Source organism: Siniperca chuatsi, linkage group LG15, assembly GCF_020085105.1.
Source record: "Siniperca chuatsi isolate FFG_IHB_CAS linkage group LG15, ASM2008510v1, whole genome shotgun sequence".
Classification (NCBI taxonomy): Eukaryota; Metazoa; Chordata; class Actinopteri; order Centrarchiformes; family Sinipercidae; genus Siniperca; species Siniperca chuatsi.
In genome coordinates, this window is record NC_058056.1 from 12,530,196 (window position 1) to 12,556,469 (window position 26,274).

At 41.6% G+C, this 26,274-nt stretch overlaps 1 protein-coding gene across 19 annotated transcripts in view; it reads left to right on the forward strand.

Moving 5' to 3' along the window:
- LOC122861412 (ryanodine receptor 3-like) overlaps window positions 1-26,274 on the forward strand; it is a 103,949-nt gene that overhangs the window by 35,678 nt on the left and 41,997 nt on the right. For 11 of the 19 annotated variants that reach the window (XM_044165758.1, XM_044165766.1, XM_044165759.1 and 8 more), the window contains 28 exons: window positions 167-288; window positions 1,189-1,369; window positions 2,368-2,503; window positions 3,866-3,961; window positions 4,297-4,415; window positions 5,958-6,091; window positions 6,373-6,614; window positions 6,914-7,106; window positions 8,615-8,831; window positions 8,923-9,027; window positions 9,285-9,287; window positions 11,299-11,402; window positions 12,813-12,896; window positions 13,266-13,425; window positions 14,970-15,117; window positions 15,405-15,610; window positions 15,984-16,158; window positions 16,525-16,733; window positions 16,823-17,022; window positions 17,331-17,397; window positions 17,480-17,640; window positions 18,092-18,257; window positions 19,019-19,105; window positions 19,780-20,006; window positions 20,726-21,533; window positions 21,929-22,129; window positions 23,807-23,909; window positions 24,554-24,685. In XM_044165758.1, coding sequence (XP_044021693.1) covers window positions 167-288; window positions 1,189-1,369; window positions 2,368-2,503; window positions 3,866-3,961; window positions 4,297-4,415; window positions 5,958-6,091; window positions 6,373-6,614; window positions 6,914-7,106; window positions 8,615-8,831; window positions 8,923-9,027; window positions 9,285-9,287; window positions 11,299-11,402; window positions 12,813-12,896; window positions 13,266-13,425; window positions 14,970-15,117; window positions 15,405-15,610; window positions 15,984-16,158; window positions 16,525-16,733; window positions 16,823-17,022; window positions 17,331-17,397; window positions 17,480-17,640; window positions 18,092-18,257; window positions 19,019-19,105; window positions 19,780-20,006; window positions 20,726-21,533; window positions 21,929-22,129; window positions 23,807-23,909; window positions 24,554-24,685 — 4,786 coding nt within the window. The remainder of the gene's footprint in view (window positions 1-166; window positions 289-1,188; window positions 1,370-2,367; window positions 2,504-3,865; window positions 3,962-4,296; window positions 4,416-5,957; window positions 6,092-6,372; window positions 6,615-6,913; window positions 7,107-8,614; window positions 8,832-8,922; window positions 9,028-9,284; window positions 9,288-11,298; window positions 11,403-12,812; window positions 12,897-13,265; window positions 13,426-14,969; window positions 15,118-15,404; window positions 15,611-15,983; window positions 16,159-16,524; window positions 16,734-16,822; window positions 17,023-17,330; window positions 17,398-17,479; window positions 17,641-18,091; window positions 18,258-19,018; window positions 19,106-19,779; window positions 20,007-20,725; window positions 21,534-21,928; window positions 22,130-23,806; window positions 23,910-24,553; window positions 24,686-26,274) is intronic. The other 8 variants (XM_044165761.1, XM_044165774.1, XM_044165777.1 and 5 more) reach the window with 3 other exon arrangements.

A 26,274-nucleotide genomic window follows, 5' to 3' on the forward strand; every position in this document is an offset into this window, starting at 1 on the left:
CCAGACATTGTGGCTGAGGGCTGGCTCAGGGCTGGCTGAGGATGGCTGGAGACTTTCTCTCCATTAAATGGCTTCCTCTTCCTTTTTTGGTCCTTTTCCCCCTTTCCCCTATATCATCTGTATGTATATGTATGTCTCACAGTCTTTCTCTTCCTGCCCTCTCAAGGCGTGCCTACATTCTGAAGGTCACATGGATGATGGGTTGACCCTGCAGCGCTGTCAACACGAGGAGTCCCGCGCCGCACGAATCATCCGCAACACCACATTACTCTTTAACCGATTCATCAGGTAAGCTAAACATTGCAGTAACACTGCTATTCCTCACTAATACAAGCAGTGACGTGATCGCACAAATTACCCAATTAAACCAAATTACAGTCCACATTTGTCTTGAGCCACTTTATTAGGGTAATCTGCAAAATGTCCTGTCACTGGTGCAGGTTGCGTAAGCGCCGCACTGATGATGGTAGAGCATAATTAATAGAGATGATAAAACAAAGAGTCACATCACCAAATTACAGATGAAGCCTGAAAACCAGACATCTCAAAGCCCAACGGACTCTCACACAGTCCACACAATTGTGATGTAACGTCCCTCCAGATTGTGAACGCACCCAATGGAGAGTTAAGCTCTGGGCCTGTGAGTTTTGACTGAGTGGGGTGCCAAAGCCCCAGACAGCTCACTCAGTGGTCCAGTCATGCGCTTCCAAATGGGAAACATTGCAGCGGCGACACGGCTATGCAAGGCCAGCCATGAAAAAGGAAGCCGTGGAGCATGTAAATAGATGCTTCCAGTACCCTTATTTGTTATCAAATGGCCTACTGTCCCCTGGGTCGGGCTCTGGGGCACTCATGGCGGGAACATGTGAGAGTCTGTCAGCCCCCTACCCCCGCCCTTGTGCGGCTGTGACACAAGAATACAACAGGAGCTATTTTTAGCAGGCCAGCGGAAATCAGCATTTCTGCATGGATGAACCTGTGGGCTAAACATTGTGTTAGTCATCACAGCTTCTCCTCAAGTCTGCTTAGCCTCCCAATTAGAGTGTCTTTACCAGGAGGTTATTGCATTTGTAATGAATGGAAGTATTTTGAAAACTAGACATGATCACAAACATAAGTGGAGACTGCTGTCATGTCTGAATGAGGGGGTTTTAACGTTTCTGTGCTCTCTCTGTCTCCCCCTCCCAGAGACCTGGATTGTCTGGGTGTTAAGAATAGGGCACTGGTCGCGCTGCCTGTTGAGGAGGTGCTCCAAACCCTTAATGACCTCATCGCCTATTTCCAGCTCCCTGACGTTGAGCTGGAGCATGAGGAGAGGCAGATCAAGCTGCGCTCACTCAAGAACCGGCAGAACCTATTCAAACAGGAAGTGAGTTTCACCATGAATAATAGCGTAGCAAACTAACCGTCCATGAAATATCAATTAATAACACCACAAGCTTTTCTGCAGTGCTGCAAAGTATAAAAAAAACCGCTAGAGTACAGAGTTTGACTTGTGATTGATGCAATTTTAGTAAGTGACTGCACATATAAGTGAGCCGAGAGCAGCGGCAAACTTGCAAAAGACTTAAGTATGTGAAAGGCTAAAGCCACTGATTCTTTGTGGTGTATTTCAATGCCATCTTGTATTTGAAGGCATTACATTTGAAGGCATCAGCAGTTTGGGTGTTATACGTTTTCCCGAGGCTGCCACGACTGCACTGAAGCTTTCTGCTAAGCCACTAGGACCTAAATTGCTTCCATCAATTACAAAATGTCAGCTGCGTTACTGAGGGGACCTATGATGTCAACTATCCAAACTCCCCTTAACTCTGACAGGCTACAACAATGTGTAGCCTCAAGCCAAAATACATGAGTGTGAATTAGCTAAATGCATTTTTGGTGGTTTCAGTATTTGTTATTATTATTTACCTGTCGTTCTATGATAATATACCAAAACAGCACATCTCTGCCCCACCCCTAATATATTACATTTAGAAGGTCAATTTGTCACTGTAGACAGCTGACTCATGATTTTTCCTAGCATAATAAATCATCTGCAATTTCCATTTTGTCTTTTCACGCCCTGCATTTAGCATATCTGATCACTATAGATATTTCACTGTAGTATAAATCACCATGACACAAGCACCAAATGGGACAGGATAGAGCCACGGGGCTGCGTTCAGGATGGTCAACTAATTGAATCCTGCAGAAAAAGAGTTTGCCAAATTAAGTTGTCATGCTAATGAGAGCTTGTTATTAATATGAGATGTATTTTAATGGGAATGTCAATGTGTAAAACGCATGCATTTCATGTATATTTATTTCACGTGTATGTGTGTGGTTATATTATGTTCACGTGTTGGATCATTGTGCGTTTCTTAGGGCATGCTGATTCTGGTGTCCAACTGCATCGACCGTCTGAACGTCTACAATAGTGCTGCCCACTTTGGGGAGTGTGCCGGGTCAGAGGCCGGAGCAGCCTGGAAAGACATTCTCAACCTGCTGTATGAGCTGCTGGGTAAGAAGCTGGTCTACCACACACACGCACCACATGTACGTACAAACACACACACTTAAACCAATCCGCTACTGTAATCAATCACAAAGACGAGAGTCGTTGTTTGAAGATGAAGTAGCTGCAAGTGTGGTGGTTCAGTGGTGATGAGGAACTGTGCTGACCTGGTATTTAACCAGCCATTTACAGACGCCTCACAGTGCAGCATTGAATTCTGAGGTTGCTAGAATTCACAACTTAACATATTCACACACACACATGCACGCACACCGTAAATATCCCCATCTCCGACACTCACACTCATACTCACATTGTTGGGGAGAAGACTTGGAGTCACGTGGCCCACTGCTTACAAAAGAGCTTTCCAGTTTATGTGATGTGCTTCCAAGGCCCAACAAGATCAGTCATCACATTCCCCCAACACACACAAAAGTTTGGGTGTCTCCTATCGGCCAGATGGCTTTTCATCCATTGAATGTCACTTCTCATCACTGTGCTGTTTTCTGTTTTGTTTACGTGTTCTTGTTGTGCTCTTTGTGCTCCTATAGCACAATGTCATCAGCCCTGCCTTTACAAAATCACTTGCACTGCTAGCATATGCTCTGTCAGATAAAGACGTATCTCACTGAAATGATCTGGCAATGATCTCTCCGTCTCTGTCTGAAAATCGTGCTGTCTCCTGCTGTATCTGATGAATGCAACGTTGGGCTGGAATATTTGCTTTACCAGCTGTGACATAAAAGATGCATTTGTGAGCAGAAATGTGTGAACAGGCATGATTTTTTTCCTGTCATGGTTTGGATATGTCACATTCCTAAGAAGAGAATGTGGATAGTCCATATTCAAGGTTTATCTTTCACCCTGCCACACTGAAGCCCCTGTGCCCCCCAAGTGTGTCCTTCATACTCTAATTTACACTGATTTCACCTCCTGGCTTATATTAGTGTTCCAGCCACGTCTCTGTTTTCCCCGTTCCCTCCTCCACACACCTGCTCCTGCGCAGCGCTAAGTGGATTTGGGATGCCTCCCTCCTTTCTTCCTTGTCTGTCTGTGTTGGGTGACCCTGTCTTTTTTTTTTTTTGCTAGGACATATGTGGGTGTGTTTGTCTGCATGTGTTTATGTCTTTTCTCTCCTTGTGTCATTCCCTCTCTCTATCTTAGGCATTTTCCAAATTAATATGTATAAGGGTGTCAAGTCTCCTTCCTTGGCTTTGGGCGTACATATAAGGTGCCACCTTTGGTTGACATTGTTGTTGTTGATTTTGTGTACGAAGTGAGATTTGACAGTGCACTGAAGGAGATGCAAAAACACTGTTTTCTTTCCTATAAGATTTGACTCATGCACACTTTCCTTGTGCCCCGCAGCGGCGTTAATTAGAGGGAACAGAAACAACTGCACCCAGTTTTCCAACAACTTGGACTGGCTGGTTAGCAAGCTGGAGAGACTGGAGTCTTCTTCAGGTATGCTCATTATCATTCTCATACATACTGAACCTCCAGTGAAACAGCATTGTGAGATAACTTGCATTTTCTCTGTCAAAGAGACATCACAGATCTATCCAGTTCCTTTAATAGCAATCCAACACTCCTCAACAGGGATATGAGTCTTAAAAGATGTAAAAAGATGAAAATTGTATAGGTACCTTTGCTTTATAAATGTATGGTAAAGAATGTAGCAGCAACACTGAGTGTTCCCTGTAAATCTATGCGGACTGGATGTCTCTTTGACGAGTGTCCTCTAGTGTGTCTTTCTCTTCTGCGGGTGTTAACTAATTGATGAATTTGCGGCTGTGCAGGCATCCTGGAAGTTCTGCACTGCATTTTAATTGAGAGCCCTGAGGCCCTCAACATCATCCAGAGAGGACACATCAAGTCCATAATATCACTGCTCTACAAGCATGGACGCAACCACAAAGTGAGCAGCAAGTTAATTTGTGTTAACAATATGGTGCAAATTCTGCTGTGATATAAAATAATGACACATCTGGACTTTACATTTTTGTGTATAATGTGGTTGAGAATGCTGAATGAACCCAAGTGGTAAATAAAGGTGAACAGTTCGAGGTCTTGGTGGAAATAAACCACTTATTGAAAAAACAATACAATTGGTGAAAACTGCTAATTAGAATAAGATAATAAGACAATGAAATATATTCTTAAAGGAATAGTTTGACATTTTGACATTTTTGCTTATTTGATGAGAAGATCTATACCATGAATTTGTCTGTAAGGTAAATATGTAGCTGGAGCCCGCAGCCAGTTAGCTTAGCTTAGTATAAAGACTGGAAAGAGGGGAAACAGCTAGCCTGGCTCTGTGCAAAGGTAACAAAATCAGCACCTACATCTTGGCCAAGACCAGCAGCTTCCTGGAGTCACTGGTTGCCTGGCGAATGCTCCTGGCCAAGAAACCCCTCCGTTAAATGGCAAATTGTTGTTTTAACACTTCGGGTTTTGTACGGATTAAACAAACAAGATATAACGTGTTACTTAGTGAACTTTAGAGGAGCTGGCAGGTTGATTTTGTTAGCTAATTTGGGCACATCCAGGCTAGCTATTTCCAACTGTTTCGGTTCGTTATGCTAAGCTAAGCTTACCGGCTGCTGGCTCAGGTTCATTTTTACCTAAAGACGTGCGAGTGATATCAAGTGTATTTCAAAACAATTCTTTAAAGATGCATCCTGAAATATCACCAGTAACTTGGATGTTGTCTGAAACCTGTAGTCAAACAATCAAGCACACAACAACTACTGGAACAGTTGCAGTGCCTGTTTATCTTGCATCCAGTCATCTCCAGTTCTTTCCTCATTAGGCTCAACAAAGTGCTTGACTGGATGCACATTAATTTCCATAACAGTTCCCTTTGGACCTCTTTGTCACCTCTTTTTCTCTTTAGCTACTAATTTATTGTGCTTACCTTCTATCAGCATACAAACTTCCAGCTTTGACAGAAGGCTCCTGGGGGTTTGGTTGCAGTGTGTCCCCATCATGAATCAATCAGTTTAACAGTGAAATGAGATCAGGAGCAGGCAGTCAGCTGGCCTGGGTCATAAATCAGCCTGAATGCTGCTTCCATGTGCTATGGAAGCAGGAGAAAATGGCCAATGATAAAGCATGGGTGCTCTGGCCTGTCACCCCTGGCTGAGCCAGCCCATTTAATTCCATGGCTTTGTTTGTGTAACATCAAGGGATATTATTGGACATGTTTTTGCCCCCAATAAGCATCTCTGAGTAATTATGCAGCGGTTGCATGAAAAGAGTCTCTCCCTAAAGCAGCAACTTGGACAGTGATTAAGGACATAGATAATTAGTCATTTCTGAAAAGGTATGGATTCATATCCAGGGTGTAATAGGGAAATTGAGGTCAATGTGTAACCAACGGTTATTGGGGAACTGTTGTGCTCTTCCTCTTGATACTGTTGCTTACTTTCCCCCCTGGTGCCTCCACTTTCTGTTTTAGATTCTGGATGTGCTCTGCTCGCTGTGTGTGTGTAACAACGTAGCTGTGCGAACCAATCAGAACCTAATCTGTGATCACTTACTGCCCAAGAGAGATCTGCTGCTGCAAACCCAGCTGGTCAATGATGTCCAGAGGTTAGACAGCCCTCCATGCACCACACCTCCTTTCAACATCATGCTTGTATACTGTGTGTATATATATATATATATATATATATATATATATATATATATATATATATATATATATATATATATATATATATTATATTATTATTATTATTATTTAAAAAAAGGCAGACCTTTTCATTAGTTTTAAGAAAAAAATAACATTACAGATGAATATGAGACTTTCTCAGAATACCTGTCTTCCTCTGAGGGATAACTAATGATTTCATGTTTCAATACATTGCCAGTATGAGACCGAACATCTTCCTAGGGGTGAGCGAGGGCTCAGCTCAGTATAAGAAGTGGTACTATGAGCTGATGATTGACCAGGTGGACCACTTTGTGACCAGCGAACCCTCCCACCTTAGGGTGGGCTGGGCCAACACCAAAGGCTACGCTCCCTACCCTGGAGGAGGAGAGGGATGGGGAGGCAATGGAGTAGGAGATGACCTCTACTCATTTGGTTTTGATGGACTCCACCTCTGGTCAGGTCAGTGAGAGGAAGAAAATTCTGTGTTTGTGTGTGAATTTCAGCTCTTATCATAATAAGCTAATGTATTAAAGAAGAGCGGTAACCCTGGTCTAGACAGAATCAGTACCCTGCAGGCATCTCCTTGCCTAGAGTGTGTGTTACTGTGTGCATTTGTGTGTACAAATTTGCGTGTTCAGTCCTATTTGTGTGTGTGAGATCTGTGCCAGCATCACTCACTGGTTCATGTTTCACATAACTGTGTGTGTGTGTGTGTGTGTGTGTGTGTGTGTGTGTGTGTGTGTGTGTGTCCTGAACAGGTCGTATCCCTCGGGCGGTTGCGTCCATGAACCAGCACATCCTGACCTCAGAGGATGTGGTGAGCTGTTGTCTGGACCTGGGAGCTCCCAGCATCTCTTTCAGAATCAACGGACAGCCTGTTCAGGGCATGTTTGAAAATTTCAACACAGACGGGCTCTTCTTCCCTGTCGTCAGCTTCTCTGCAGGGGTCAAGTGAGTGTTTATTTGTTTCTCCTGTGTGTTGTCTGAGACGAACAGACTCCCTGAAATTGCTCGATGATGAATGAGCTACACAGAAGCACAGAAAGATGAGACAGACAAGCTCAAGCCAAAAGAAATGTATAGATATATATATGCCGCACACCTACACTCACGCAGACACTGCCTGCATGAAATCCATCGAATCCACCTACTCACTCTGGTCTGAATTCATTAATCCTCAAGGCCTTGAGATTGGACACAGGTAAAATTGGCTGGCTTCATATTCTGCTCTGTTGCCATGGTAACCACAGATCGTGTGATTGACAAGACTTTAAAATGAAATTTCAAGCTCCAGCAGTTTTTCCATGATTCCGTGATTGGCATTTTGCATCAACAGCTTTTACTCTTTGAAGCCTAGAGACAGGTGACACCAAGAGGCCAGTCTGATTTTATTTGGTCATATAAGCTTTTTGAAAGTGAATCATTATTGCCTGATGAAAACAAAATCTCAAAAAGTAATACTATACCCGGCCGTTTTATGAGCAGAGGAAAGGGAATTGAGAGTCGCATGTGATTCAGCAAGTTTTGTTTCATAAAGGAATCACGCAGCATGTTGTCGCCTTTCAAAGATGCTGGAATGTCAGCACACAACAACCACTGAAAGAGTCTGCAGCCATGCTAGCAGCTCTGTGAGGCTGTACTTAGGTACAGCGGTGCCTTGAGCTAAATGCTAACATCACCATGTGTAGCCACAGCTTCAAGAGCTCTAGATTTCTCCTTAACAACAGTTTAAGATTTGGGGACAACAGTAACCACAGGTGGTGTCATTCTGCTCTTCTTTTCTGCTCTGTTCTTTTCTTCTTGATTTAGTTTAGCTGTACTTGTCAGTGATCCAAAAATCCTCAAAACCAAATCTGACTATTGAGTTACAAGACTGTCAGCTTGTATTTCATCTATCTCTTACTATTCATGATTTGCAGACTTTCATATAGAAAGTACCACCTTATAACCACTTTTGTGTGGGTCATGACACCTCAGATGTTATACTTGAATCTGACCCACTGAACAGGGGGGAACATCTCCATGGATTTAAACGTGCCAGAAAATGACAGCCTCACATCTTTCACTGCTCAATAATTGAGGGTTGCAATCAGAATGGGCTTGGTTGCGTCACCACTACTACTTGAGTAGCTATTTTGGGCGGCCTCAGGAGAGCCTCTTTACAGTGATGGCCTGAGATGTTTTTTTCAGTCTCAGAGCTAAACTTGTCCCTGTTAGAGCAGAGGCTGGAACTGATTGAAGAGGAGGAAAAGCAGTTACTTTTAGCTGCATGGTTGGTTTTCTTTTCACTGGCTGCTTATTTCATTAATAGCTGTCTGATTATCACTTATGATGAAATATATAGTTTATATTTACACACACTTTTCCCCCCCCCCATTAATTAACTTTTTTTCTCCTACATTTTTAGCATGTAGAATAATAGAATAAGCCAAAAAATGACCAACATTTTATCTCGTTAGGGTGCGTTTCCTGTTGGGCGGTCGACATGGCGACTTTAAGTTCCTGCCTCCATCAAGTTATGCTCCATGTTATGAAGCCCTGCTGCCGAAAGAGAAGATGAAGGTGGAGCCGGTGAAAGAGTACAAGAGGGATGTGGATGGAGTCCGAGATCTGCTGGGCACCGCACAGTTCATGTCGCAGGCCTCCTTCATCCCCACACCTGTTGAAACCAGCCAGGTAAGCTAACAGGAGAAGAGTGTGCTGATTCCTAAGACAAACATGTTAATAACCCTCTCACTGTTAAACTTTTTCATGCCTGTGTCCTCAGATTGTTATGCCGCTTCATTTAGAAAAGGTTCGAGACAAGCTAGCTGAAAACATCCATGAACTGTGGGGTATGAATAAAATTGAGCTGGGATGGTCGTACGGCAAGGTGAGGAATATGCAGATTTTTCCTTTCCTTATATATTACTCTGACAACACAATCATCATTCTGGATCTAAAGATAAAAAGCATAATCCATACATTTTTTGGAAAAAATAAACATCACAATTACACATGTTCTTAACAAATTTGAGTTGAAGACTCAACTTGAAATGTATTAGCTGTTAGCAGTATTAGAATTTAATCATCAAAAGCCTGTACGTCATCTTGCTTTCTCTTTTATAATTTGCGGTTCACACCAAAAAGAGGGTAAGTGGAAAGAACACTGTCATTTTCCATGTTCGATGCTTTTCATACCATTCATTTAGATGCTTCATTCCAGTTTGTTTGTAGGTAGCAGAGTCATTGTGTCTGTGTTTCAGTGTAAGTCATGAATTACAAAGTGTTGTTTCACCAAAGGGCAAAACAGGGTGTTTTGACAATTTCAGCGCAGCAATACACCAAGAGGGAAAGCCTGTATTTTAATTGTCTGCATTTAGTTTCTCCTCTTTTACAAGACATTTTATTGATTCTCTAAAGACATACTCCGTCATCCAAATGTAAACCCAAGGGTCGCTTTTCTTGCTGCAGTTATAGTTTGACATTTTGGGGAAAATGCTTGTTTGTTTTCTTTCTGAGAGTTATATGAGAAGATCAGTACCACTCTCTTAGCTTATCTTAGCTTAGCTTACCATAAAGACTTGGCCTGGCTCTGTTCAGAGTTCAAACATACAGCCAGACTCCAGACTCTGAGTACGGATTATACAAACAAGATACAATATGTTAATTAGTGAGCTTTAGAGCCATTGGAAGGGTTTTTCTTTTTTTAGAGAGAGCCAGGCTAGCTGTTTCCCCTTGCTTCTAGTCTTTATGCTAAGCTAACCGTCTTCTGATTCGAGCTTCATACTTCATACTGGACAGATCTCTTGATTATAAAGTGAATAAGTGTATTTCCCAAAATATCCAATTGTTCCTATAAAGTTTGTTTATATCCTTTTATTAGTTAACACGGAAATAGAACGCCTACCGTATAATATATTGTATAGGATCAGATGAAAAACACTCAATGATTATTTTGCATTATTTCACCAAATTCTTCAATTAAATATGTCATTATATCTGCAACTTATATGATTACATTGATAATTTGACTTTTTGTCTGCAAAAGCCTGGTTCTGGTTTATTGTACATTAGGATTCATAAGGATAACACCAAAGTGACCTGTTTTGCCCTCAAAGGAACAGGTGACAACACAAACAACAATATGGAACACAGCTCTTATGTCTATAATACAAACATGCATATCAGAATCCTCCCTCTATTACTGATACCGCCAGCTTTTATACAGGCCTTCACCCTTTCCAACGCCTCGACAGAATCTTTAATTTAGCATGAAGATATCTGTTAAGTATGAGACCAGTTTAATAAATTGAAGTCTGAAATTTGTATTGTTTCGTTTTTCTTACTTAAGCTCAGGGGGTCAGAGGCTCTAACAATGTGTTAAATATTGGTAAAACATGTTGAGAGATAGCCAAGGTGCATATCGTATTAGATGCTTTTTAGATGTTGTTACACTGCAGCTCGTTCTGTGCTCTGTAGTTGTCATTCAGTGTGATTAATTACAGCAGCATTCACAGTAGAGGCCCTAAAGCAGATGAATAAGCAAAGTATTGTTTGATATTTAGCCCTGGTTGCATAAAAATACCTTTTTCATTTGTTGTTTGTTCCACAAAATGTAATTCTGTGAGAGGAAGTACTGCCAGAGAAGAGATTTCCCGTAGAGTTCTTGTACTATTCACAAAAGAGCTGGCTGGTGTTCATTGGACCCACACACACAGCTGCATATCAGTACACAGCCCTGCATGTTTTCTTGGTAAACATCCGCCATTGCCATGCCACCTCCTCTTGAGCAGCATTGCCGAAGGGATTATTTGGCATAAGGTGCAGCCTCGAGAGAGGCCTTACGCCTCTCACTACGTATTCCAGTCAACACCTTTCTATCGCCCCCAAGAAAACATGCTCCCTTGTTCCTCTTTCATAACATGTTTGCTAGAGTAGACTGTCTTATCACTGCTACCTTTAGCGGCCTGTATTTAAACCACATCCCCTTCTCCTTGTTGGTTCACAATGACACTGACTTACAAGGCTGTGTAATTCATATGCATTTATTTAGTAGACTTTTCCTCATGATTTACATGCATATAGAGTTACTGTGGACCAAAGTTGCAGGCAACAAAGGAAAGCTTAAATATTATTTCTGTGACTGTTCTTTTTCCCGCAGATAAGGGATGATAATAAGCGCCAGCATCCGTGCCTGGTGGATTTCTCCAAGCTGCCAGAAACTGAAAAGAACTACAATCTGCAGATGTCAACAGAGACTCTGAAGTATGTTGAGCATTATGGATTGATTTTCTCCACGGTACTTTTGTTTTTGAAGAGAAGAACAAAGATTGTTGGACGGATCGATTACAAAAAAAAGACAAGAAGGGATTTTTTTTTGTTTGTTTTATACAGTCGTTGATGAGCATTAATTAGGAGCATCACATACACGAATGGAGGTAGATATTAATCCTGGTAAAGACTAGTTCAATCAGCCAACTCACATGGAATATATTATTATGTGAGTTTATAATATGTACAGTGTTCATGTTTGGCATCCACACTCTGAACAGCAGCAGCTGCAGCGATAGCACAGCTTTCCGATGTGGCTGATGGCTTAACTACACCACCATGACTAAAAGGGTGCGTTTGATATATGAGGGAGTGTGGCCTGTGAGTGTAGCAGCAGACTGAAGTTGGCTACCTGTACTAGCTTGTAGGCTTTGCTTCATATTAGACTTTGATGTTTTATTGACAAAGGGGAATAGTAAGCATTAACATGTGTAACCACTGTTTGGATGATACAGTAATATTAGTATATTTTCAATCTGATAGTATTCTCTAATAACATCATCATCAGAGGAAATTGCAAATGTACGTGTCCAAAATTATAACATTTTTACTTCATTTCCATATCTGCTTGGACATGAATTAATGTCTTTATAACTGCATTTATTGGCAGTTTCTAAAGAGATAAATTTCATTACAGCCCCAATTTGAGTTTAATGTATAGCATAATCTCTGCCTAACTATCAGAGTCCACATCAAAGGAAATGATATCTGTATGCCATCTACAGTCTAAATGAAGGAGTACAAACTCATAAAAGATTCAAATAAATTACCTATAAAATGAAAGCAGATATGACCCTCACTTGAAGGTTAGGAAATTTCCATTTCCAGTGTTGCTCAACCAAACAAGTCTTGCTGGTCCTTTTCCACTCGTCAGTGCTCGGTGCTCAACACTTGGTTCTGCTCATAAAGGTCCCAGAGAGACTTATTACAAGTGCTTTACATAAATGCTGTTTAAACGATACAGGAGAACGGCGAGGTTTGCTGTGATTAATCCTGATCTGTGGCAGTGGCAGACACATCTGGGTGACACTGATGGGTTCCCGAGTGACATCAAACTCATTTTTACTGTCACTTTGTCCTCTCACAAGGTGTAAAGTAAATTGGTCAAAAGCACTTCACACCCAGTGCATTCCTCTGGGTATTCTTTGGCCTTTTTTCTCCTGACAGATGAGGACATGCACAGTTTAACCCATCACTACTCCATTTGAACACTCCCAACCTCCCTTTTGCTACTCTTGGATCTACATGTACTGTTGAATCAGAAGTAATGTTAAGGTGTGGAATAAACACTATCTGCAGACAAGCTTCATTCATTCACTCACTTTATGCTGTTTTTCCCCACAGGACCCTGCTGGCATTGGGCTGTCGTGTAGTTCAGGTCAATCCAAATGCTGAGGGCTCCCTCAAAAAGATAAAACTCCCTAAGAAGTAAGTGTGCATACTTATATTTACTTTCTAAATTTTATCAGACCACACATTTCTTATTCAAACATGACTCAGTTAAGAATGTTTGTTAGAAAGCTGTCTATAGTTTCAGTTGAAACATATAATACCTAGGGCTTTTCTATAGTAATGGTAAATCAAAAGGTGCAAGGTGTAAACCCAGTCTATGATCATCAGAAATTGTCCAGCAATATGAGAAAAAAGGATATTTAGTGTTATTATACTGTATGTACTATCATGAAGATTTATATCAAGCTATAAATGTGGGTAAACTAGTAATAGTCGATTTACCCGTTATTACTTCCATAACTGAGGGAAAATGTGGTTGGTTTTTCATTATCTTTTTTCCTGTAGCTACATGATGTCCAATGGTTATAAGCCGTCTCCTCTGGACCTGTCTGATATCAAACTGACTCCAGGTCAGGAGCTGCTGGTTGACAAACTGGCAGAGAACGCACACAATGTGTGGGCCAAGGACCGCATCAAACAGGGATGGACCTATGGCATTCAGCAGGTACACTGGATGTATTCATGTACAGTTTGGTGGGACCAAAACAAACAATTATTTTGGTCAGAAAACATCTAACCTTAAAAAGCACCCAAGATGCTCATGAAGTTTTAAGCTTTACTTTTAAATACAGTTAAGGAAACAACCCTATTTTCTTATTATATAAAGAAAAAGAGGCACATTTTTCTTCTTTCTTCTGCTTCCAGCTTTGCTACTGTATTTTGTGTGTGCTCGGTTTCTCTTTCATGGTTCATTAATCCACCTCCCATACAGTCTTACATGTGCACATGTCAGGCAGGTTGTTTGGCCTCACATTTCCCAGCAATATGTCATTATTCAATATGCAGCAAGATGTTCTGCAGTAAAGGACAACAAAACACAGAACATATTGTGCAGAACACACTCGATACAGCGTGTCTCTTCTCATCTGTAGAACGAACAAGTGCTAAAATACACTGACTGCTTGCTTTTGTTAATCAGGCTTGCGGTGTATTTTGGTACCGTTGCCATGAAATTGGATAAAGCACACTCTCCTGAAGTTTTCCACTGCTATTGTCTCCCCTGATGTGTCACCCCTGATAAATTTCACTGAAATATGAAATTAATCTTGTAAAGACCTGACAGGTTTCTGATGATATTGTTTCTGTGGTCATAGCGTGGTTGGTTTTAGTAAAAAAGAAAACGCTAATAGTGTGGAAAAAGAGGCTTTCTGTATGAACACTGGCCCCTGAACGCAAGTAAGGGTCTGGATAGATTAAAGAGTTCTGAAGTCACCTATTGATTCAGAGTAAGCAGCAAGTATACCATTTAGAAGATACTTATGTTAGTGTAAACTGGCCATTTTTCCATTTGTCCCAACACTGCCATTTTAATCAGTATTAGCAACTAAGGTTACACCTACATGTCAGTTTGCACAATTCTACACTTCGTCATCTACAAAAAAAACTTTTTGAAGGCGTTTTACACACATTATAGCATATGTGAACTTTCTATTTGACCTTTTAATTGTTAGTATAGATAGCTAATAAAACTTACCTGAACTACATTACCTTTGTGAAACACTGGAAAGCAGATGTTTGATCATATTCTCTGTTCAGGTTGTAGATCAAGGGTCATACCAGGTAACTGACCAGTGCTTTGGAAAAATGCCACAAGGTTTTCAATTAAGCCTTTTAGTGATATCAGGGAAAGCTGTTACAAACAGTCTGCGATCTGCATAACCAGCACAAGATTTCAAATTAAGCTCCATAAATCTGCTTAAGTGGTATTAATATGATACATCCATGGTTGCGCCTCAACCCCCAGTGGGAGTACTGCTCTGGGAAATGACACAGGAAAGATAGAGGAAGTGATGGGCAGCAGTAGCCCAATGGCAATAAATGGCCAATTACAGGGATTGACGGCACAGTTGTAACAAACACAACAGTTGTAGGATTGAGCTGGCTCCCTTGAGCCGGCCTACAATTAATGAGGTAACCAGGGATAGTTGGGAATGTGTTTGCTACAAATGGGTGCTTAAAAATTTCTCCGACTGCTTCTTCTCCCTGCAGGATCTGAAGAGTAAGCGTAACCCTCGCCTGGTTCCCTATGTTCTGCTGGATGAGCGCACCAAGAAGTCGAACAGGGACAGCCTGCGGGAGGCTATCCGCACTCTGATTGGCTATGGATACAACATTGAGCCCTCAGACCAGGAAGGCGGTGAGTTTGACTCATGGACGTATGCCTATCAAAATGCAAAGACGTTCAAATTATACAGTTCATGATAAAATGCTCGTTACAAAGAATGGGGAAAAATGTTATGACAAGTGTGACTTCATTTTCTAGTCCAGATAAAGGATTCTGCCTCCCACCCTCTTTCCGTCTACAGTGAGAAAGAATAGGCAATTAATGGTTCCATTATTTACTTCCTTATTTGTTGGAGGGGATTCTGGTGGTTTTGAAGCAGCAATCGACAACCTGTCACTGTGGCTGTCCCTTCCACCCAGTAGGACAAGTGGTTGAGCGGCTCAGCATTGACAAGGTCCGCTTCTTCAGAGTAGAGAGGACGTATGCGGTAAAGACCGGGAAATGGTACTTTGAATTTGAGGCTGTGACGGGAGGAGACATGAGAGTGGGCTGGGCCAGACCTGGATGTAAGCCAGATGTGGAGCTTGGCACGGATGAGCTTGCTTTCGTCTTTGATGGATACAGGGTAAGCTGTTAACCAGACCTAAATCATTCTCTAAATATTCATTCACATTGTGTGGTGGAATTCATGTTGATTACACAGAAATGATCTTATCAAGTCAGTAGGATTCAATCCTAAAATCAAATGTTTTTTACGGGGTTGTAATATTCTTGAAACTAGTGTAAATTTCTTTATACTTTTGTACTGACATGCCCTTTTCTTTTATTTAAATACTTGATACTTGAAGTTTTTTAAACAGATGAGTTTTAACTAATTTCAGGAAAAATAATTGGTGTTAAGACTAAAATTGAGAAGAAATGACTTGAGCTGGACATCTCTTGTCGTATATATGCTGTTATCTGCTCCAGAGTGTTTCATTTCATGCTTGTACACGTAGGGTCACTGCCTGAACATGGGCAGCCGTTTGTTCGGGCGGTGCTGGCACGCTGGGGACGTGGTGGGCTGTATGATCAACATGGAGGACAAGTCCATGATCTTCACTCTTAATGGAGAGATCCTCATCACCACCAAGGGCTCCGAACTCTGCTTCACTGACTTTGAAACTGAGGATGGTGAGAAAGTGTGCGCGTGTAAATGTGGATATGATGTGTGTGGTGACAGAGCCACTTATAGAGGCTTAAGGTCAGGGACCATCAGACTGATAAGGTGATTGTAGAAAGAGTTGTTGGTCATCTTTTAATAAACCTTTTACATGCAGAGCAAAGAGCATTAACCTAGAATGACCATGCTGGGGATAAAGGGGAAAAATAAGTGTCTCCCTGTAACGAAATCACCCTTATTTAATGTGACACTTGTAAATTGCCTTTTTGAAAAAGCTGGATTGATTTTCCCTCCCCTCCTACTGTGTGTGTTCTTAGAGTCTTTTTATTCTCTCCTCCCTCTGCTTCTCTCCTCTACTTCCTCTGGCTGTCCTTCAGGGTTTATTCCAGTGTGTAGTCTCGGTCTGGCTCAGGTAGGTCGTATGAATCTAGGGAAAGATGCTAGCACCTTCAAGTACTACACCATGTGCGGCCTTCAGGAAGGATTTGAACCCTTTGCTGTCAACATGAACCGAGAGGTCACCATGTGGTTCAGCAAGCGTCTGCCCACTTTTGTCAATGTGCCGAAGGACCACAACCACATCGCAGTAAGAACAAAAACAGTGAAATATTTGTTGGTAAAAAAAATACGAAATTGGTGATTGGATGAATGCAAAGACTTTCTTCCTGTTTGCAGGTAACCAGGATTGACGGCACCGTCGACAGCCCCCCATGTCTTAAGGTCACCCACAAGACATTCGGGACCCAGAACAGCAACGCTGACATGGTGTTTTGTCGTCTCAGCATGCCTGTAGAGTTCCACTCCATCTTCAAATCCAGTCCTGTTGTAGACATGAACGGAGTACACGAGGAAGACACCCTTAAAGTCAAACACAGGTACTCACAATCATGAATTTGCGCCATACTGCAAGCAGCTCCAGAGCATTATATCTACCATGTTTATTTGCTGATCTACTTTTAGATTATTGACAATCATGACATCAAGTGGACCATTCAAGTTCACTTTCAGTTAGTATCCAAATATTTGAAGTAATGGTGATGCGGTTAAAGCTGTTCGGTTTATTAGACATCTTATAACGGCTTTAAAAATTACTCAGCAAATCAGAAATAGAGACGAAAACTTCACAAATATCCGTCAGCTGGTTTGTACTTGATGATGACCTATTGAATGTTGTTTCTGGTAGATATCCATTGAGATCTGTGAGGCACAGTGATGACAGTAGACGAGTGGACTACAGCAGCATCACTACGGTATTGAATAACCTTTTTTTATAGACTACCATTTGGTTGAAACACCTGCAGCGTTGGCTAACCCTTGCATGTGTCATTACAGTACTACCACTCGGTAAGAGTCTTCGCTGGTCAGGACCCTGCCGGCGTGTGGGTTGGATGGGTTACCCCCGACTACCATTACTATAGCAACAACTTCAACCTCAGTAAAAACCGAACAGTCACCGTAACCCTGGGTGACGAGCGAGGACGAGTCCATGAGAGGTGAGACCTTTTTTAGGGAAACGGTGTTTGAACAATGACCTCATGGATTTTTTCGGTAACACGTTACCTTTTTACTTTAAGTTTATTTAAGACTATTTTTAGTATTTATAAGAACTATATAAACATTTAATAAATGTTTATAACACACTATAATATAGTTGTAAGCAGATTAAAGTGTTTATTCATGTATTCTATAACACTCCTGTGGGCGTAAGTTGAGCTGCTGTATAAACAGACAATGAAATACTCTATTATATAACACAGTTGGAATAATATAAAATATATCTTTATAGGAGAAGTTATAATTGTTGACAAATACTGTAAATTAACAAATGCTTAAAAACACTTGTAAACCATTTATCGACTATTTATATACTGCTTATAAATGCTAAACAGGGGGACTTTGTGTATGTCAGGGCATGATTGTTGACTGAAATTTGCATTCTAACAGTGTGAAAAGGAGTAACTGCTACATGGTGTGGGGTGGTGATGTGACTAATGCTGCTCACACCTCGAGTCGCAGCAACGTGGACCTGGAGATTGGCTGTCTGATAGACTTGTCCACCGGCCTGGTGACATTCACTGTCAATGGCAAGGAGATATCCACATCCTACCAGGTACTCAATACGTAAAGTATGTTGGACAACCTAAAGGAATAAACCAGACAAAATCAGACTATTTCTGCAGACAGGAAGTTCAGTTGTGTTTTATATTGTGTTTTATAAAGTAGATACAGTGTATAATGATGTTCTGTATAAATAAATAAAAAGATTGGACATGCATCACAAACATTTTTAAGATCTTGAATTTATTTTGGGGTGTTTTCGAAAACTTGCAGAATATGCAAGCTTGCTTGTGATTTTGCCTGTTCACCATTCATTTGTACCTTCTGCCATTTATTCATTAAAGCATCCATCCACCTGCAAGTCACAATCACTACCTGTTTAACTGTCTATCCGCTCTTCTCTCTATCAGTCTGCAGTTTATCCTGTTGACCTTGACAGTAACTCGTCTTCTGTCTTTGCATATTTTCCTAACAGATCAATGACGTCTGTATTGTTAAATTTCAGACTTAGACTTTGCCTGTTCAGACGTGCTCTGAGAACTAAATCTTAAAGAACCTTTCGAAGGGTATAATCTTCTTATGTTCTCCCTCACTGAAACTCTGTGAGGCTTCACCTGGCGCTGAGTCATCCTGCCAGCCGACACTCTCGAATGATCATGCACACGCACATGTGCGCGCACTAAGTAGTGGAGTTTCATGATGCATCATTAAGCTGCTTTCCACAAGTCATGCTCTCTTGCCGCTTGTCAGGCTTTTGATGTGTACTTCCTGTTTGGAACTGTTTTTAACTTGCTGCTCTTTTCTCTGCTCCAGGTGGAACCAAACACCAAGCTTTTCCCTGCCGTGTTTGTGCGACCCACCAGCCCTAACCTCTTCCAGTTCGAGTTGGCTAAAATAAAGGTAGAGTGCCCTAATTGTTTCATTACAACAACCTTGTTGCATGTATGATATCTGCAATACCATAACTTGTACATAAAGTACAAGAAAGAAGCCAAAATCCTACAAACGCACACAGTATTGTTCGAGGAAATGCAATATTTACTGCTCACATTACTGCCCACTGCTTTCCCGCAGTACCTTATTTTACCTCACACTGTGAGATGCAGCACCCCACACACACACACACACACACACACATACACACACACACACACACAAAGCTACACACCCTCCAGCTAGGTCCGCTATGCTAATAGTTTAGCATGCTGGTGTCTGCACCAAAGATAATGAAAGCTTCACCAACAAGATGGGTACTTGTGTCAGTTGTTTGGAGGAGAAAAAAAGAGAGGATTGTGTGAGTAAGCAAGAAAAGTAGCACTGACACAATAAACATGACAAATAACTCTCAGACAGACTGTGACTGTCTTCTTCTTTAGAAAAATGACAGTGCCATTTGTTCAAGCAGTTCAAAATTACTTTCTGTTCCAAAGCAGGAAGTGCTGTGTCTTTTTAAAGAAAAGTAAGAGTGTGGAGGTGGTGGCGCATTAGTGTACAAAGCCTTTTCTGCCTGTCTGGCAGTGAAAAATAGTAATATTCCTTTAATCACTACATCCATGTTCGTTTGCCCCCTCCAGAACGCCATGCCACTGTCATCAGCCATCTTTAAGAGTGAACATAAGAACCCAGTGCCCCAGTGTCCACCCCGTCTAGATGTCCAGACCATCAATGCCGTGCTGTGGAGCCGCATGCCTAACACTTTCCTCAAGGTGGAAACAGCCAGGGTCAATGAGAGACACGGCTGGGTGGTCCAGTGTGTGGAGCCCCTGCAGATGTTGGCTGTACACATACCTGAGGAGAACAGGTATAGTACATGGCTTTGTGTGCTTATATGATCTATTCAGTCGGTATTAGCTGATTTCAAAGGAAATGACCAACATTTTGGGAAAAATACACATATTCGCTTTCTTGCTGTGACTTGAAGATTGATATAACTCTCGCTAAATATCAAGCTACAGCCAGAAGGTGATTAGCTTAGATTAGCATAAATACTGGAATTATAAGGAAACAACTCCCCATAAAACCATAATGTTTCTTGTGTATGAATTAAACTAACAAGATACCTGTTAATTATTGGTCTTCAGAGGTGCTGGTGTATTTTTCAACAGGCTAGCTGTTTCCCTCTGCTTCCAGTCTTTATGCTAAGGTAAGCTAATCGCCTCCTGGTTCTAGCTTCATCTTTATCTTCATCTTTATATTCATGAGTGGTATCAATCTTCTCATCTAACTCTCGGCAAGAAAGCAAATAAGCGTATTTCCCAAATATAACGAATATCCTTTGGATATTTGCTCGTATTGCACTAAACGGGTGCGCTCACTGCGCATACACTACAAAACCAAAACTGGATCCACTCATAGAAAAACAGCTCCATAGCACTACTAGAGGTCAAAAACTCCACAGGAAACCTGTAATGGCCCTTATTGTATTATCCTGGTGGTAAATTACACCTGTCTGTCCGCTAAACAGACTACAGAAAACAGACAGAGTGTATTTTGGTAATCCTCTCTCTTTTTTTTTCAAAGGTGTGTCGACATCATGGAGCTGTCTGAGCAGGAGGACATGAGGACGTTCCATTACCACACCCTGAAGCTCTACTGCGCCCTCTGCGCTCTGGGCAACACCCGTGTGGCCCATGCCCTCTGCAGCCACCTGGATCAATCACAGCTCTTATACACCATCGATAATCAGTATCTGTCAGGCATGTTACGCGAGGGCTTCTACAATGTCCTGATCAGCATCCACCTGGAGACAGCAAAAGAGGCACGACTCATGATGAAAGATGAGTTCATCATCCCGGTCACGGCTGAGACACGTTCCATTCGCCTCTTCTCTGATGCTTCCAAAAAGCACCTCCCGCCAGGGGTGGGGCTTAGTACATCGCTGAAACCCCGCCTCAACTTTGCCCCGCCCTGTTTCATCAGCACCAAACGGGAGCAACATCTCTATAGTCCCCAAATCCCACTGGATGCATTGAAGGAGAAAGCAAATTCAATGTTGACAGAGGCTGTTCAGGGTGGTGGGCACCACATCCGAGATCCCGTAGGAGGAGGTGTGGAGTACCAGTTTGTGCCAATCTTGAAACTCATTAGCACCTTGCTGACTATGGGTGTACTCGGTAGTGAGGACGTTCATCAAATCTTACTGCTCATTGACCCAAATGTTTTCAGAGAAACACGTGATGAGGGAACCACAGGGGCCACAGACAAAGAAGGACTTACGGGGGCGGAGGAGAAGGCAGTGGAAGCTGGAGAGGAGGAGGCAGCCAAAGAGGCTAAACAGCCAATGAAAGGACTGCTGGAGAAGAGGCTGCCTGAGCCCGTCAAACGACAGGTAATATTAAGCACATATGTAACAGATCTGGAATTGTCTTATATGTGTTAAACCTTAATGTAAACCACTATCACCAAAACATGTAAAATCAATGAACATCATCTACAAGTGCCAATTTCACTCCTAAAGACTAACACAGCTGTGCTCTCAATCACATGCTCCATAACTGCTCTACTGTTATAGAGCCATTCAGAAGTCAGTCAAACATGAAATGGTTCTCGTATTGAACAAATGATCTCTTGGGTAAAAATGTCTCTTTAATAAGTGGGGTAATGTGAAGCCATGAGGCTGTTTGCATGTATTCCTAACAGACTTGCTCATAACAGCTGCATCTAGGTGTGCAACAGTGTTGCAACGTATTTGTTGTTTGTCTCCTCCCCTTGTCTGTTCCCCAGATGTGTGAGCTGCTTCACTATTTCTGCGACTGTGAGCTGAAGCACCGTATCGAGGCCATCGTGTCCTTCTCGGACAGCTTTGTCTCCAAGCTTCAGTACAACCAGAAGTTCCGCTACAATGAGCTGATGCTGGCCCTCAACATGTCTGCTGCTGTTACTGCAAAGAAGACCAAAGAGTTCAGGTCCCCTCCTCAAGAACAGGTGGGATGAGGTCATAGTAACTGCAGGGCTGCTGGGAAGGAAGTAAAAGTGGTCAGAAACACTGATGTAACTAATATGTACAAACTAGCTCAGGGCGAGTTTGTCTACTAAAATTTGCACTTGTTCACTGATTCCTAGTATCTAAGCCAATGGGTGCCTTATGTAGGGTGCCGCAAGATTTGTTTGTTTTTTTACTGTATATTTACTCATTTACTTATATTAAATCAATTTTTATGTTATATATTATATGATATAGAAATGATATTGTTATATTTAGAAAACATTAAAATGGAATCAATAAGCATTAAACGTTGAAATCTCCATATTAGCAGTGCAACACAAATCAGTGCATGATGTCATGAGTGTGTTTTTCGCCCTTGAATACTTTAAAATGTATTTATTCTGTTACTATACTTAAAGGCCCTGCGCACTCGCACTGGTGTTTTCACTTATCCTGGCTGATTACTCCGCTGCTCAGGTTCAGGGTGTGCAGATCGGCCTCCATGCACCGATAAGAATGATAAAAGTGTAATTTGTCCCACTCTGGCAGGTACAACAAAGCTAACTGGAGAGTGAGGAACACACTCCCATACGCTCCTGAGAAGAGCTCTGATCATCCAAAACAAGTGAAATCACCTGTGTGGGTGTTCATGGGTGTGCAGGGCCTTTAATTTTAATTCATTGTTTATTTTAAGTTCATTATTTATATGCACAGAAACATAAAACAGTTGATTCTTTTTTTGATTGAGAATAGGCCTGTATAATTTCACTTAACGTTGATATTACTTCATATATATCATACTATATGTGACATATGACATGGGTGGTGGTAGGGATGCACGTGGAGGCAGGCTGTGAAAAAAAAAAACACTATGAAGGAATGCTGTGGTTTAAACATTTTGCTAACCACTGATCTTTGCTAACACTACTTGTCACCTACAGTGCAGTTGTAACATCTATACCCCAGTTTCACAAAAATTCACTCCACTGTTCATGTGATTCTCACATGCCTGCCATGTGACCTTATTGACGCGTATGTGACGTAAAGGTGCAAATCAGCCACAGAGGGTAAATGCCAGGAAGTGTGCATCGGTTAGAACTGATGAATCCCACAATAAAGTACACACAAATCTATAATAACTGACCACAAAGAACGCCTGCAGGCTCACTGCTTCAAATGATTCTTGTAACTAGATAATTCAGGGGGAGATTTTACATAACTTCTGTTATTTTCCACAGACACGGCTAATTTCTCTTCCCACCCTCAGATTCCCATTTTAGTTATTATATCATCGAATTTGCTCATTTTGGTTTCACGTCTCAGAGTTAATGAGAGCCGGTCCTTGCTCCAAATGTTTCAAAAAGCACTCTCTTTCTCTCTCGTGTATATCGAACAAAGCCTCAAGGCGAACTCATCCTTCTTGTCTGTGGTGTCATTGCTCCAGTGAGAGTGCACACTCAACTGCGTGGGCACACACACATACAGTATCCCTTTAGGGTCACAACTGGAGATGGAGTTCAGCGCTTCACAGCTACTTTAATGACTTGTCATGGTGTCCTTCGGTCTGCGAGTGCAGAGGGAGAATTAGCCACTAGATTGATTTTGAAACTAAAGAAGGGAAGAATTACTGGACACTTTTTTATGCATGTGTCTGCTTTCATGTTTCCATATTTTAGATCAACATGTTGCTGACCTTCAGTGTGGGCGAGGACTGTCCGTGTCCAACAGACATCCAGGAGGAACTGTATGATTTTCACAACCAGCTGCAGCTCCACTGTGGTGAGATGCAGATCTTGCAAAAATCTTCATGAGCTGCTTTATTGGTTATGTTTATCATGAAACATGCATTATTGTAGGTAACTTGATACAATTATCTTACATTGCTTTGATTGATTGTAAAATGTATTACAGATGTTTTACAAAGGCAGGCATGGACAGAAAATTAAAGATAGGGGGGGAAAAAATATAGAAAACAAAACACAGTAATTGTGCGTTTTCCGTCTATTGCTTGAGCTGCCATCGTGTCAACATCAGCTGAATTTTACCACTACTTGCTCTCAGAAATGCTTTCTTTTTCCCTCTCTGCATCTCTCTCTGTCTCTCGACAGAGGAGTTATAGTTCAGTGCCTCTCAGATTGCTCTGACATCTTGATGTTTTGATAAATAATTGAATTTTCCAACACTCTGTGGTACAACTGATCTAATGGCAGTTTCTGCCATGCCACATAGCACCGACCTGTCATGGCACCCTCCAATAAAACACGACTTGAAATTGCCAAGAAATAGGAGATACTGTACATCCCATACAACGCATCATACACATGACATGTCTGCTAGCCCCACAGGAAGCCAAGCTTGGCAGGGAGCTGTAATATGCTTTGCTTTCCACATATATAGTATGTCTATCTGTTTGTGTTGTGCAGGAATCCCTATGGAGGAAGACGAAGACGAGCAAGATACATCTATCAAAGGACGCCTCCTAGTGCTGGTGAACAAGATCAAAGGCCAGTCTCACAAAGCAGAGGAGCCCACAGAGAAGGAGCAAGCCGCACCATGTGAGGAAGTCACTGTTTTTATAGTTTTACTTAAAAATATTAGCGATGGGTGATAAAGTCATTTCTGATTGGCTGAAGGATGCGGATTAAATCTTTTTCATGCACGCATGGGCTCACATTTAATTTTGGATTTCTAGAAAGCATTGATCCAATCATGGCCTTGTAACCATAGCAACATACTGAAACAGTAGCAATATCAGTGAACAGTTAAAGCTTTTGGAATGGCAAAGATTTTACTTCTAAGTCCAAATGTCCAAAGCTTACCAAGTGTCCTTGAGCAAGACACTGAAGTTATTGTGTTCTGTTTCTGTACTGCTTGTACAACATTTGTTACTTTCCCATAAAAGCACAAGCTCTCACACATGTTATCCATTTACCCCCCACTCCATTCTGCTTGTTTATGGAGGGGAGAATTAAATGCAGGAGCTCCTGTATTGGAGCTCTAGCACCCTCAGTCTTGCCTCTATTTGTCTGCTGGTTTCATGTGGACTGAGTCACCGGGTGGCAGTCATTTCCATTTCAATTTCTTTTCAATTTCATTATGGTAATACGGAGCCGGGTGGAGGAGAGGCTCCAGAGTGAAGAGTGTCTTCCGTCAGCCGCTCCGGGAGACGAGACAGGAGAGATGAGAGAAAAAACATCGGTGATAAAACCAAATCCTTTACCTGATTAAACCCATAGACACTTCCGTACATGCACAGGCACAACTACACAATCATGAGCAACACACACAGAAACAAAAAACATTTCAATCACAGCACTCAATAACCGGGGTGCCACAACAGTATAAATGCAGAACAAATTTTCTATCTGAGGTACCAATCTTTTTAAGTGATCACCAGTCGCTGATTGCAAATTATTTCTTAACTGGTAGAAAAGGTATTCTACCTTATTCTGTTGGCCTTCAATGTAGAAAGCAGTGTGTTATTTGAAACTGCTGCTGACTGTTGGATATTTTTTGTTATATTTATTAGCATATGTTTCCATTTATGGCAGCATTTCTTCTCTTATATATGACCTTTCTTGTGAATTACCCTGTTCTGGTAATAAAACAAGACACGTGTCTGCCTTAAATTGTCTAGATAGGGACTAACTAGTGTGAAACAGGGTATTTTATTACTTCTGAAACCCCTTCTGAGAACCTGGCCATTGCCATACCATCCCCGTCTATTCTTGAAAGCAATGTTGGCAACAAGAAGTGGCCAAATTGCAGATGGATAAATTTGGGCTGAAATATGTGTTGCTGAAAGGCAATCTCTCCACTGGGATTTAGTGTGACCCTGACATGGAGCATATAAGACCACCAGAATTATCTCCAAGGAGCGATGCTGGATGAAAACAGAGTGTGTAATTTTCCTTAAAAGAGTGGCTTTGGTGTTCTCTGCAGGGTGTTGTGTAAGGGCTGATTGATTAGAAGGCTGGTTTGTGGTGGCACCTGCAGTTCAGGAGCATCACATCTACTTCTGTAGCAGCTGGAGACACTAGAAAGCAAAGAGAGGGAGTGGAATAATTTCAAATCTCTGCGGGCAAATTCACATATGCTAAAAGTGTTTTTTCTTTAAATAATTGTGTGATTATATATACTGTAT